The sequence below is a fragment of the Trachemys scripta genome, chromosome 6, assembly GCF_013100865.1.
Source record: "Trachemys scripta elegans isolate TJP31775 chromosome 6, CAS_Tse_1.0, whole genome shotgun sequence".
Taxonomy (NCBI): Eukaryota; Metazoa; Chordata; order Testudines; family Emydidae; genus Trachemys; species Trachemys scripta.
In genome coordinates, this window is record NC_048303.1 from 94,173,729 (window position 1) to 94,186,979 (window position 13,251).

At 40.3% G+C, this 13,251-nt stretch overlaps 1 protein-coding gene across 2 annotated transcripts in view; it reads right to left on the minus strand.

Annotated features, from left to right (window-relative positions):
• Positions 1-13,251, minus strand: part of TRPM6 (transient receptor potential cation channel subfamily M member 6) — a 131,924-nt gene that overhangs the window by 36,143 nt on the left and 82,530 nt on the right. For both annotated transcript variants that reach the window (XM_034774551.1, XM_034774552.1), the window contains 6 exons: positions 11,408-11,582; positions 10,602-10,716; positions 8,532-8,731; positions 3,415-3,547; positions 388-1,538; positions 107-219 (listed from right to left, as the gene is read on the minus strand). In XM_034774551.1, the coding sequence (XP_034630442.1) occupies positions 107-219; positions 388-1,538; positions 3,415-3,547; positions 8,532-8,731; positions 10,602-10,716; positions 11,408-11,582 (1,887 nt within the window). The remainder of the gene's footprint in view (positions 1-106; positions 220-387; positions 1,539-3,414; positions 3,548-8,531; positions 8,732-10,601; positions 10,717-11,407; positions 11,583-13,251) is intronic.

The window sequence follows — 13,251 nt, forward strand, 5'->3', positions numbered from 1 at the left end:
CCAGTGGGCGTTAATGCTAACTTTACTATCCCCTACTACAATACTGTCACTAAAGAGCTACCAAGGCAGATTGAGAACACTGCATTCAGCTTACACCTGTACCTACCGGCACCTGAAGCGTTTTTTGTTTCTTCTTGTCCTTCTGGGATTGTCTGTCTCTGTTCTGTTGTTTTGCTTCTGTCCACACAGACGGGATCAACTCTGCAGATTTTGATAGCTCTGAGGGTAAAGAAAAACAAAATTAAATTATTATACAACAGAGATTTGATTAGAAAGTGAAGGTTCAATAAACAATATTAAACTGAATAGTCCCCTCCCTTTCCCCCATGCAGTTCCCCAAACCTCAGTGAAAGATGCTATCATAATATAATATTTTAATATTACTACCTTTGGTTTTGCAGGTCTTCCCCACTTTCTCTCCCTTGCAGGATTGAAAGCTGCTGCTCTTGTGGAAAGTCCAGCCTCTTCTGAGTGGGTTGATCCAGAAGATGGTGCTACGCTGGCACATGGGCTCAGGCTCTGAGGTGTCACTGTCATATCCTGATTTGTCTGAGTTGTAGGAGAAGGATTTTGATGCTTTTATCTGGACATGCTGTGGAGTACCACGGGTGCAGTTGCAGTCACTGTTACAGGTGGAATGCATGCACGATTGCTGCCTTTTCTCACTGCATACAACTCCTTTTTCATCCCCTTCAGAGAACCCCCAGTTCACATAACCACCTCTGGTTTCCTCACTGGAGTTGTGTGAGGGCACTAAGATCTCCCTGTCAGTGGCAGATGGCTGGGGACTCACAGAGTCCTCCACCACAATCCCATTATCCTTCTCAGATGGTAACTGAATAATGGAGTCCCATTGTCTCTCTTGGCAATTTTTTGCCTTTTTTTCAGTGAGATTAGTACTCTGCAAACTTTGGTGCAATGCAGTGCTACCGTGGTTATTTTGTTGCTTAGCTGCCAACTCATCTCGCCTGTACTTGGCAGGAGTGCTTGGAAGGGACAAATTCAAGTGGACCTCTTCAGTGGAAGCTGCTCCCTGATGTGGGACCAAGAGGAACTGTCCATATCCAGGGGTTGATTTACTCTCAGAGGATACCCCAGAAGTGAGTGTGTCACTTTCTATTTCTTGCTTTTTCTGGACACCTGCTATCTTCATGTCCTTGTAGTCCCCAGTTTCAACAACGTGGCTATGGCACTCTGATGACCACTGACTTCTTGCCAAGCTCCTTAGAAGGGAAGGAGGCATGCTGTAGTAGTTGTAATTCTTATCATTTAAACATTCCAAACTGCTCAAAGTCTTCGAATACATGGCATTATTCCAGCTATGTGGCAGTTTCCTACAGGCTCGGTGCTTTGTCTCAGCCAGCAGGGCCTCCTCTACCTGTAACGTGTCTACAGCAGAAATGACTTTTAGGGTATCGACAGTCAAGGCAGAGAGGTCCTGCAGGTGTCCTAGCTGGCTGTCCAGGGACAGCAAAGAGTCTTTGATGTAGAACACCTTCTCATGCACTTCCTTCAGCAGCAAAAACATCTCCTCCACTCTAGGGAAAAACACACCCATATTAAAATAATAAGGAAGAAATTTTTGTATTATTTTATTCCTTTATTCCAAATGATGAATAAAAACATTAAAATAGAGAAAATCTTTACCATTCTCTAATTAAACAATCCACTCCTATTTTTCTACCGTGGTTTCCATCTTCATAAACACCTCCATCTGATGATAAACTAACCTGATTCATGATCTACATTCAGAACTACTGGGTTAAAAGCTAGAAAGCCTAAAATGAATTTTACACTGACTTTTCCATGGGGGGTAATCTATTCTAATAATTAACACATTCAAATCAACCACCGCTTGCTGGCACAAAGTTAATGATCATGGAGAAAAAGAGAGAACTGGAAAATATGGGTAAATTGCTTGTGAGCCCTTCTGGTCTTCAGAGGTCTCTTTCTTTCTTGTACAAAAAAAAAAAAAAAAAAAAAAAATTAAAAAACCACCACTCTAAAAGGGCTCACAGGACTACAGATTAGTTTTTTTCATTTCTTACATATAAAAGCCTGGTGGGGAAAGAACTTTTTTCAGAGGATCTATTTGCCACCTTGGTTCATATTTTATACATCTGAATGCTACCTTTTACTTTCTCTGTAGAATTCATCTGCCAGTCAAGCAAAATATTTTAAGGCCTTCAAACCCTTAATGTACATTGTGAGAAGTTCCCAACCTGAAATGATCCAATAAGTTAATTTTAACTAAATGATTTTCTTAGTTTTAGCTATAGATAGATTAGATCATATAATCTTTCCATATGTCATCCCACCAATGTACAAAGGCATTAAACTAGAAGCAGGCACTACACAAGAGTAACTGCATTCTATTAGCAGCAAGGTATCTAAAGGATGCAGCATATCTGGATACCTCCAAGAATCTAAACCAGCAGCTGTGCTGAACAGAAATCATGCTACAAAGAAACCTTGGTGATCCAAAAATGTTATTCATCTAAGCAGTATTCTTTTAAGAGGGGTTCTTTCTATTCTGCTAAATACATTTTTATTTAACTGATCTATTGTTTATCACTTCAGTTTTCAATTAACTCAGATCTTCCTGGTATAATAGAAATTTGCTATATGAGCAAATCTAGCTCTTTATCAGCCATTTTTTTTTACAAGACTCATTCATTTTCTTGTACGCATTTTGGTTTGGTATATGGAAAATGAAGTCCATGAGTAGGTAATGTGTTAAGTGGACTACATTTCACTAGGCAAAATAAATTTATGCTAATAGCTCAATGGTGACACTTTGTGTGAGATTTTCAAAAGCACTCATCATTGGTCTAACTCTGCTCCCATTGAAGTCAATAGGAGTTTTGGGGAATGAGGAAGCTGAGTTAAGCTTTTGGAAGTCCCAACACCTTTGACACGTTATGACTAGAGGAAGGAAGTGTAGCTGAAAGTATAACAAAGGTAATTCCATACGGGCTGTAGCTATTAGGTCTCCATATCATGAATGATAGGTATACATCATCTAGGGTCACTGTGAGAAGAATGCTCATCACTGGTAATTAATAAACCTGCAAATAAAAATGTGCTACACATGCTCCACCCTGCTACCATTCTCTTAGTGGTACATAGTTTGCAAAGGTAAAATGGTGTGATTCCCTAGCCACATCCTCAACAGTTCAGGTACTGCACACGTGGGAGTGCATTTTTGCCAGAACCATTAACCAGTCACACTTTGCACTTAGTTTAAATAGATACATTATGGCTGCAGGGTGGGAGAAAGGGCTATATAAGCCCTTTCCTCTTTCCCTGCACACATATATTGGAGCAACCATACTTTGTATTCAAAACATTAGTTAGCCAACAGTCTTTTATACCCATTCTAGGTAGGTTTCAGCAGCAGCAAATCCCTCATACCTTTCTGATGTCACACGGATCCTTTCACTGTCACTGGAATTCAAGCTTTCATTCTTTTCATGAAAGTACCTCTCCACACACTGCTCCTCAAACTCATGAAGTTTCTTCAAGTCCTCATCACTCAGGTAGAGTTCTAAACAAATAAGATGATAGCTGGTACCAAACATACTGACAAAGAAATTCATTTGCCCTGCTTTACTAAAAAAAGAAAGAAACTGTTAAAATATATTTCCTTTCATTTCTTGAAACTGTGCTTGTATATGGAGACTAGTGATGTGTGTACATTCCAAACCTGTGTATATGTGCTTTATAGCATCTTTCTCAATCCAAGGAGAGAAAGGGCAGCTGATACAAGCCCTCTTGCATGTTGACTCATTTTATAAAAAGATTTGAAAATGCACAGCCAAATAACTGATCTTAGAGATACTTTTTCTCTCCAGTATTTTCATGCATTATGTTTATACATTTATACCTAATACCCAATACTTTCCACTATATGACTTACTTATGAGGCTCTTCTTTCATATGACTGCTCTACCTTGTCTCAAAACATTTCTAAAGAGAATTTACACCAGCTATAGGAACCAGGGCTCTTTCAAACATTCAGTGTGATAGGTGGTCATGGAGTTCTTTTTCACGTAATTGCTTTCAAACATTCATATGTATACAAATATTAACCAAGGGATATTGCAATACATATTTAAATGTACAACTCCAGATACATGTAACAAGCTTGGCATGCTTTGAGACTATTCTTACAGTAGGCCAATAAAAGATTTTTTCACAGAATTGGTCAAGTCTAAGCTACTGCTAAGACATGTAAACAATATCAAACAATTAGTCAGTATCTGGAGAACTTCTCTTCAGGATATTTCATTGTTTTCTTCTCCACATCTTCCAAATTCTTTTTTTTTGGGGGGGGGGGGGGGGGATTTTTTTTTTCCAGCAACTTCAAAGTGAATTTCAACACTGCAGAGATATGTTTCTTCATGTGTTGGGATTCTCAGATTTGGGAACTATATATCTCCATTCACACAATGCATTTGGCAAAAATTTTCTTTAAAAAATAGACCTAAATTCCTTTCACTTGGTCTTCAAATTCTCTTTTGCCATGGTCTTTAGCAACTATACTGCAATGGACAGAATTTGTCAGCAGTTACCACATAGTGGAGTCTGAGATACCATAGTTTCCCACTACACTGTGGTAACTGTGCGGAAACTGTGAGGCAATGGTTAGCAAAGGTTGACATTAAAAGATTTTATTGTGTCTTTGTAATACATGGTACATCCTCTATTGGAGTACTACATCCTTCTTTGCAGTGGGATGTACTCAATAATCTAATAGGTTCTTCCCATGATCTTTCTGTGCTTGTCTGGATGATTCCGTTTACCATGCCTTTGTATATGCATTCATTTTCCACTGGGTGGCACAGTTTCCCTATGTCCTGGATAGACACTGATCTACAGAACTTTAACTTGATGCAGAAAAAAACTTGCCAAGCTGTTTTCAATATAGTTTTGGCTTTGTAAGCAAATTCAAATACCTGAAATAACTGTCTGAAAAAATGTGTGAAGCCAAGTCAATAGCCTCTCTATTCAAAGAACCTTTAAGTGAGCTAAACAGCTCTTTTAGGTTTTCTGTGCCCTACAAACAAGCTGTCCCATGTGCCAGTTTACTCACTTATGGCATGCAAATATTCCAGGGGAACATTACTACTTCAAAAGGAATGATGCTGCATCCTTCCACAGCACAGGAGCTGAAACAAGGACTAGCAGTGAAGTGGTTAAACTCTAACTAGTTAATCCTGAATATGGAGTCAGTTATCAGTTCTGACCATGACTGATATCTTTAGGGATTCATATTCAGCACAGCAAGCACAGATTATCAATAACCTGGGATGTGTTTGTGAAACACCCCATTATAAGCATAAAGAATGCATACTGCAATGCACTGTATTCCAAAAAGCATAAAGTTGTCCATTACTATGGAGTAGAGCATCCTGGTGCTAAGTAACAGCAACATTGGTGTCTAATTTAAAGAGGATATTTTGGATGTGGGCAGGAAACTAGCTAGGCAGGGACTTCCTGTTACTTATAGTGTTCACTTGCATAACCAAATCTTTTGAATGGTTTCATTTTATGGCTCCTTTAAATCTATATGCAGCTTTTATTTACTCACGCTGATATAGGGGTTATCAAATGTCATGCTTCTTGTCATCATTGCCTGATTGCGATAGCAGCCAAGAAGGAAAACTCCACCTGTGTACAGCACTGCACAATAGGTCAAGTGCACGGGTCAGAAATTGCATTTCCTGAAAAATCAGACATAGATTCCTGACCACTATTAACTACTGGACATCTCTGTCTATTTAGGTATTTATATGGCCTCATCACATCCTATTTTAGGACCTGAATCATTAATGGATTTTATCCTCTTAATACTGAGTATTGTCTTACTGGTTGAGGTTCTATGTCTTGTATTGTGCTGGAGGTCAAACTAGATGACCATAATGGCCCTGTCTGGCTTTCAAATTTATGAATGTAGGTACAATCCTGTGAAATAGGGACATTTTATCCCAATATTATAGATGGGGAATTAAACAACTTGTTCAAGATCATGCAGGAAGTCTGTGGCTCAACTGGGTATTGAACCCAGGAGTTCTCAGTCTCAGTCCAGTGCCATATTCACTAGATTACCCTTCCGCCCTAAGTTGTTGACAGTGACTACATTTGCAAAGCCCCAGACTTGTATTGCTGTTTGCACCTGGGGCACATTTACATGTGCATGTGTAATGTCTTACAGACAGAGTTGCCGGCACGTGGGTTCACTGTGGTGCAACAGTCTGCAAATTGCGCAGTATAGATGAGATGCTGGGAAGTTGGTGAAATAAACACTATGTATACTGGAAATGGCAAGTAGTGTGTAGTGGCTGAAGGGGGCCACTTCCAGTATGGACCCAAGGATTGTTATTTTAATTGGCCTATGTGCTGTTTCACACCTTAATTTCCTGTGGTGATACAAACATTATATCTCCTATCTTTTTTTTTAATAATGTAACTGAAATATAGGCAAAAGGATGTTTTAAAAGTAGTAGCCAAGTTTGGGAATCCTCCCTTAAGCCTGGATCTTAAAAACTTAATGGCCAGAACTGCTGATCATGATAATAATATGTCCAAGGCTATTGCATGTGGTATATACAGTAATAAACTTGTAATTTATTTGGTACAGGAAATAGCAGAAATAAAATCAGGGTTTCGCAGAATGCACTTTGGAACACCCAACTCATATCCAAACAAAGTAGTGAGATGGTTATACCAGCATTGCAAAACCAGTTAACCTATGGTGGGCTATCCTAGAGGAGGTTAGCCTCCAAGCCATGGTTCAAACAATAAGTTTGTTATTAATGTGTATACAATTAATAGCCACCATTGTGGTCCTGGGAATATGCTGCTGAGTAATACATCTTAAAAACAAAAACAAAAAGAGAAAGAAATATGATTAAACTGAAAAAGTTATATCTATAAAAGAAAAAAAAGTATGGAATGTAGATTTATTCTGAGCAAGGGCGTGCAACAATGAACAAAGTATGCGTTCACAGTAGCCTTGTAAATATGTAAAATATGTAGCTAGTAGAAAAGAGATAGTAGGGCAATAAGCAATATGCAAGAGATAGCATACGTGCGGTGTATGAACAGCTTGTGATCTGTGTAGAGATTGTTTCCCAGAAACTAATGAACCAGTTACAGAGCGTGTGATACAATGTAGAATAGAAGGCACATGTGGCAGTTTGTTTCTGAATGTGTATCTAAGCTGATTAATAATTTTGTACTCTGTATGTGTGGTATACACTGTACCCATCCTCACACAAGTCTTATCAGCTCCATATAGTTTGACTGTATGCTGCTAATAAATGAACCTCAGTGATGAGTTTGGAGTTGAGCTGAGTTCTTGGGAAATGAGTGAATAAGGTCCCAGGGGCTACCAAGTGGATATGGTCTCAGAAGCCATCCTAACATACCCCTGAGTGGATAAGGTGTCAGAGGCTACCCTAACACACATGAATCAGCAGGGGGGGGTGGGATGTCCACAGGAAGGAAAGAATAGCAGGAAGCCTTCCTGGCCCTTGAAACAGAGACAATGAACTTTGGGGTGATATGATGGGGCAAAAAGACATTTGAATTGTCTCTCACTTGAGGAATTCAAGGGTCCAGATCTCTTGAAACCACAGAACATTTGATCCTTCAACCAAAAGGGTTGAAGTCTTTGGGAACCAAATATAGGTGAGGCAAAGATTGTAACTTACTGAAATTAATTTTTAATCTTATAAGTGTATTTTTACTTTTGTTTGCTTGTAACCCAGTCTACCTTTATTCCTTATATTTGGTATCACCCACTCCCATGTCCTTTTGTTAAATAAACTTGGTTTAATTTTACTATAAACCATTTCAATGCTGTGATTGAAATAAGGGTGTTTGTCAAACCCCAGTTAAATTAGTGAGCTGCAGCATATTGTCTCTTTAAAGGAGCAACGAACTTAATAATGTCTGTCAATGTTCCAGGAGAGAACTGGTCAGCACTGGGGGATTCGGGAGTTGGGGTTCACGGATTGTAGCCAGCAAGGAAAGGTTTGGACTGGCAGAATCCTAAGAGTTTGCTGAAAGTTGATGTGTCAGGGAGTTGCCACAAAAGTTAGCGGTAGCAAAAACTCACCCCCTTTGCCTGAGCAAGTGAAACACTGAACCTCAGCAGATTGTCACACCAGCAGATATGGGGGAAATTCAGAACTGGGGTGGTGTTGGGCTCACTCGGCAAAAAGTAACTGGATGGTGGAAGCCAGGGTGTGACCTGCATACTTGTATGTGGGCTGTTAGCATGAGGGCTGTGAGGCACAGCAGCGTAGTATTTAAGGCACCCAGAGTTGCAGGGCAGGTGGTGACACAACCCCTTACTGGTCTGGGCTGATAGCCAAATTAGGTCTTACAGTACAAACCTGAGCAAGTGTCCCTTTCACTATCAAGCCCACCAACAAGGCGATGGAAGGCTAGCAAAACATCCCTGATCACTTATTCCTGTAGGCCCCCCAGCAGAAGGCCTGGAAAACTTGCCCTCTGCTTACTTAGTCCAACATCGCCTTCCTCTTGATCCAGCTCATTTGGGGGACGATGGTGGCAGATGTGGTTTATGAGGAGGCCAATGTGGCTCAGAATGATGAAAGGAGGTGGCAGCCATGGCTTCTCGTAATACGTCATGATGTAGCGGTAACGGTTGTATTTCCAGAGCTTGTTTGATATGGATTTCATATCATAATAAACATTACTGTAAAACAGAGAGAGGGGAGAAAAAGAGAGAGGCTCATGTGAGGAACACATGATAACACAAGATGCCTGTCTCCAGATACACTGCACTATTGAAACAAAGGGCCCAATCCTAAAATGGGGTAAATCAGTTTAGCAACTTTAATTTAACAAAGCAGCAGCAGGTAGAGGCAGACAATGCACAGAGGCTGACATTTTCAAAGTTGCCTCACAGATTTGGACATCCAATTCCCATTAAAATGAGGTGGCTTTGAAAATCTGAGAGTGTTTCAAGTTCCCTCCTCCTCGTCAAATAATCTCAAGAATTCAACATTGCCTGAATATCTGAACTGGATTAAATGTCGGAATCAGGACTGGCAGCCAGGGAAATGGTTGTAACAAAACAATGCTGCAGAATGGAAATTGTTCTTCGGTACTGGTTCCTCCACTTCCCTCTCCATGTCTCCTTCCACCAACACCCTACAACAGGCAGCAGCAGTTCAAAAGGCTCTCCTACAAAGGGTTCTTTGGGGTCAGTGACACTGCTAAAGTTGGCACTGAAAAAAACACCCAACAGTTTATTGTACAACAACAGGCCAATGCTCTGGAAAGTGAACTTCAGTCTTGAGGCACAGCTTTCATTTCAATCTATTTATAATTTCCTGATCACACCTGGCTCTTGAAGACCCAAAAGTGAATCATAACAACACCAGTTCTGTTTTTGAGAGAATAATTAGATGTACTGCTAAGTCGGTACTGAGGATAACCAATTTTTGTCCAATGAGAAAGAAACCAAACTGCAGAAATGTTGGGTTTAGCACATCGTTGCTACTGAAGATTTAAATATAGAAATAATTCACACTGCAATTTCACAGCCAGGGCCGGCTGCAGGCACCAACACTCCAAGCAGGTGCTTGGGGTGGCAATCTGCAACGGGCGGCAGTCCGTGTGTTTTTGCCGCTCCGGGCCGAATTGCCAACGCGGACGGCGGGGGCAGTCCGTGCTCCGTTAGGGCGGCACGCGCATTTCCGCGGAAGCGGCAATTTGGCGGCAGCTTCTATGTTCAGCTGCCCCTGGCGGCAATTCTGCGGCTTCTTCTTCGGGCTGAAGACAGAAGCTGCCGCCGAATTGCCGCCGCTGCGGAAACGCGCGTGCCGCCCTAACGGCGCACAGACTGCCCCCGCCGTCCGCAATTCGGCGCGCTGCTTGGGGCATCGAAAACAGTAGAGCCGGCCCTGTTCACAGCTATATATGAAAAAGAAATCCTGCCTTGCCATAATTTCAGCACAGGAATTTCTGTTTGGGAATGGAAACAAAGATGGATGTTGATCATTCAGTTGCCTTGAACTCTAATCACTGCATTTCTTCAAGTTGATTTTTTTTTAATCTATGGCTGGGAATAGATTTGAAAGAAATTCTCCACTGAAATATTGAAATTATAGAATAAAAAAAACTGTTTAGAAGGTTTGGATTGTTCTTCACTGCCAGTGCTCTAGTTATATGCATTGCTCTTTTGCATTAACAGTCAGGAGAAACTGACCTCAATGCAATGGAGGGGTCTCCAGGGAGCCTCTTATTAAAATTCCACCACCAAACTGGAAGAGAAATTGGGGTGATTACTCTGCCTTTGATGGCACTTCCCATCTCTGGATGCAAAGGATGTCAGAGATAAATTCACCCTATGATTCTTAAAAATAATGATGAAAGCAGCATTTTTTATTTAGGGTGGATTAGACTGCACCAAATGACAGACACCTGTTTACAAGCACAAGTACACCCTGGAAGTTAGGGGTTTATCATAGGCTAAAGGGGGGACTTTTGTTGGATCCTCCTGTAGAAATATTTGTAGCATAGCCACTGGTTTGGTTTTGCAACATCTCATTGGTACCTACTTAAAGAAAGCAATCAGCAAGTTGACCATGATGATGTACTGTACAAAGAGGTATACAGCTTGGAGGAATGGCGTCAGGAAGGACCCAGGAGGGCAGTCTTCATTTAATTCACAAGCTTCACAGAAAGGAAATGAAAACCACAGTTACCATTTATAAATCAGCATAGCCCTGGTAGGTTAATATTTAAAACGCGTTTCATTCTAGAAGGACAGATCTCATCTGGTGTAAAGCAGGGAAACCCTAGTGATTTTAGAGGATCTGTGCTAGTTAATACCAACTGAGGAGCTTTCCCTTTGTTTTTAAGAAAAATCTTAGACCTCTTCAAATCACAAATCAACAAACATTTGTCTGTTACAGGTTTTTGTGGGGGGCGGTTTGGGTAGATGGGGGTTTTGATGTTATGAGTGTAATTCTTGCTGTGGTGAAAAGGCTCTGCAGTATTTATTCAAGATGGTCAGATTTTGGATTGACTTAATCTCCTCCAGAAATTCATTCCAAAACAGGAGCCCCTGAATGAAAAATGCTTTGTCACTAGCTCCCACGTGCTCTATCATGGGCTTTGTGACTTCATTTACAAAGTTAAATTTGAGGCTCTAAAGCTGATTTACCAAAGATCCGAAAGGGAATATTCTCCTTTCTGATCATGCATGATATAGCCAGATAACATAAGATGCACACTGAAACCAACATGCTTTGAGGAAGTATGGACTTTATAGTTGGCCCAAGCTGTATGGCCCAAATCCAGCAAAGCACTTAAGCACATACTTAACTTTAAGCACATTAGTAATCCCATCAAGATCACTTACCATCTATTTCTCCAGCATAGACCTCACCAAACATCATCCAATAGGGTTGGAACACAATATCTCGTGCAAGAGTCCAGGTGGGAGGCTCTTCTGGAGAAAGGATCGCCTTTCGTGATACCCCAAAACTCAGCAACACTATTGCCATCATAATCACAATATAGAACATGTTTGCTGTCTGCATGGAAAAATTAAATACAGATAGCTGAATTAAAATAGTGATATTCATTCTGAGTGGGAGTACAAATCACAGCTTTCACATATATGTATTTAAATAATAATAAATGAAAATTAAATGAATTATTTGTATCGGTCTTCATGGCTGAGGATGTGAAGGAGATTCCCAAACCTCAGCCATTCTTTTTAGGTGACAAATCTGAGGAACTGTCCCAGATTGAGGTGTCATTAGAGGAGGTTTTGGAACAAATTGATAAACTAAACAGTAATAAGTTACCAGGACCAGATGGTATTACCCAGGAGTTCTGAAGGAACTCAAATGTGAAATTGCAGAGCTACTAACTGTGGTATATAACCTTTCATTTTAATCAGTTTCTGTACCAGATGACTGGAGGATAGATAATGTGACACCAATTTTTTAAAAAGGCTCCAGAGGTGATCCTGGTAATTACAGGCCAGTAAGCCTGACTTTGGTACCAGGCAAACTGGTTGAAACTATAGTAAAGAACGGAATTGTTAGACACATCGATGTACATTATTTGTTGGGGAAGAGTCAACATGGTTTTGTAAAGGGAAATCATGCCTCACTAATTTACTAGAATTTTTGATGGGGTCAATAAGTGTGGACAAGGGTGATCCAGTGTATATGGTGTACTTAGATTTTCAGAAAGCCTTTGACAAGGTCTCTCACAAGAGGCTCTTAAGCAAAGTAAGCTGTCATGGGATAAGAGGGAAAGTCCACTCCTGGACCAGTGACTGGTTAAAAGATAGTAAACAAAGGATAGGAATACATTGTCAGTTTTCAGAATGGAGAGAGGTAAATAGTGGTGTCCCCCAGGAGTCTGTACTGGGACCAGTCCTATTCAACATATTCAGAAACAAACTGGAAAAAGGGGTAAACGGTGAGGTGGCAAAATTTGAAGATGATACAAAACTACTCAAGATAGTTAAGTCCAAAACAGACTGTGAAGAGTTACAAAGGCATCTCACAAAACTGTGTGATGGGGCAACAAAATGGCAGATGAAATTCAATGTTGATAAATGCAAAGTAATGCACATTGGAAAACATAATCCCAACTATACATATAAAATGATGGGGTCTAAATTAGCTGCTACCACTCAAGAAAGAGATCTTGGAGTCATTGTGGCTAGTCCCCTGAAAACATCCACTCAATATGCAACAGCCGCCAAAAAAGGTAACAAAATGTTGGGAATCATTAAGAAAGGGATAGATAACACCACAGAAAATATCATATTGCCTCTATATAGATCTATGGTATGACCACATCTTGAATATTGCATGAAGATGTGGTCGCACCATCTCAAAAAAGATATATTGGAATTGGAAAAGGTACAGAAAAGGGCAACAAAAATTATTCGGGGTCTGGAACTGCTTCCATATGAGAAGAGATTAATAAGACTGAGACTTTTCAGTTTGGAAAAGAGACGCCTAAGTCAGAATATAATAGAGGTCTATAAAATTATGACTGGTGTGGAGAATAGGCTTGCCAACCCTCCAGGATTTTCCTGAAGTCTCCAGGAATTAAAAATTAATCTTTAATAAAAGATTATGTCATGTGATGAAACCTTCAGGAATACAGCCAATCCAAATTGACAACCCTAGACTAGAGAAAGTAAATAAGGAAGTGCTATTTACTCCTTCTCATAAC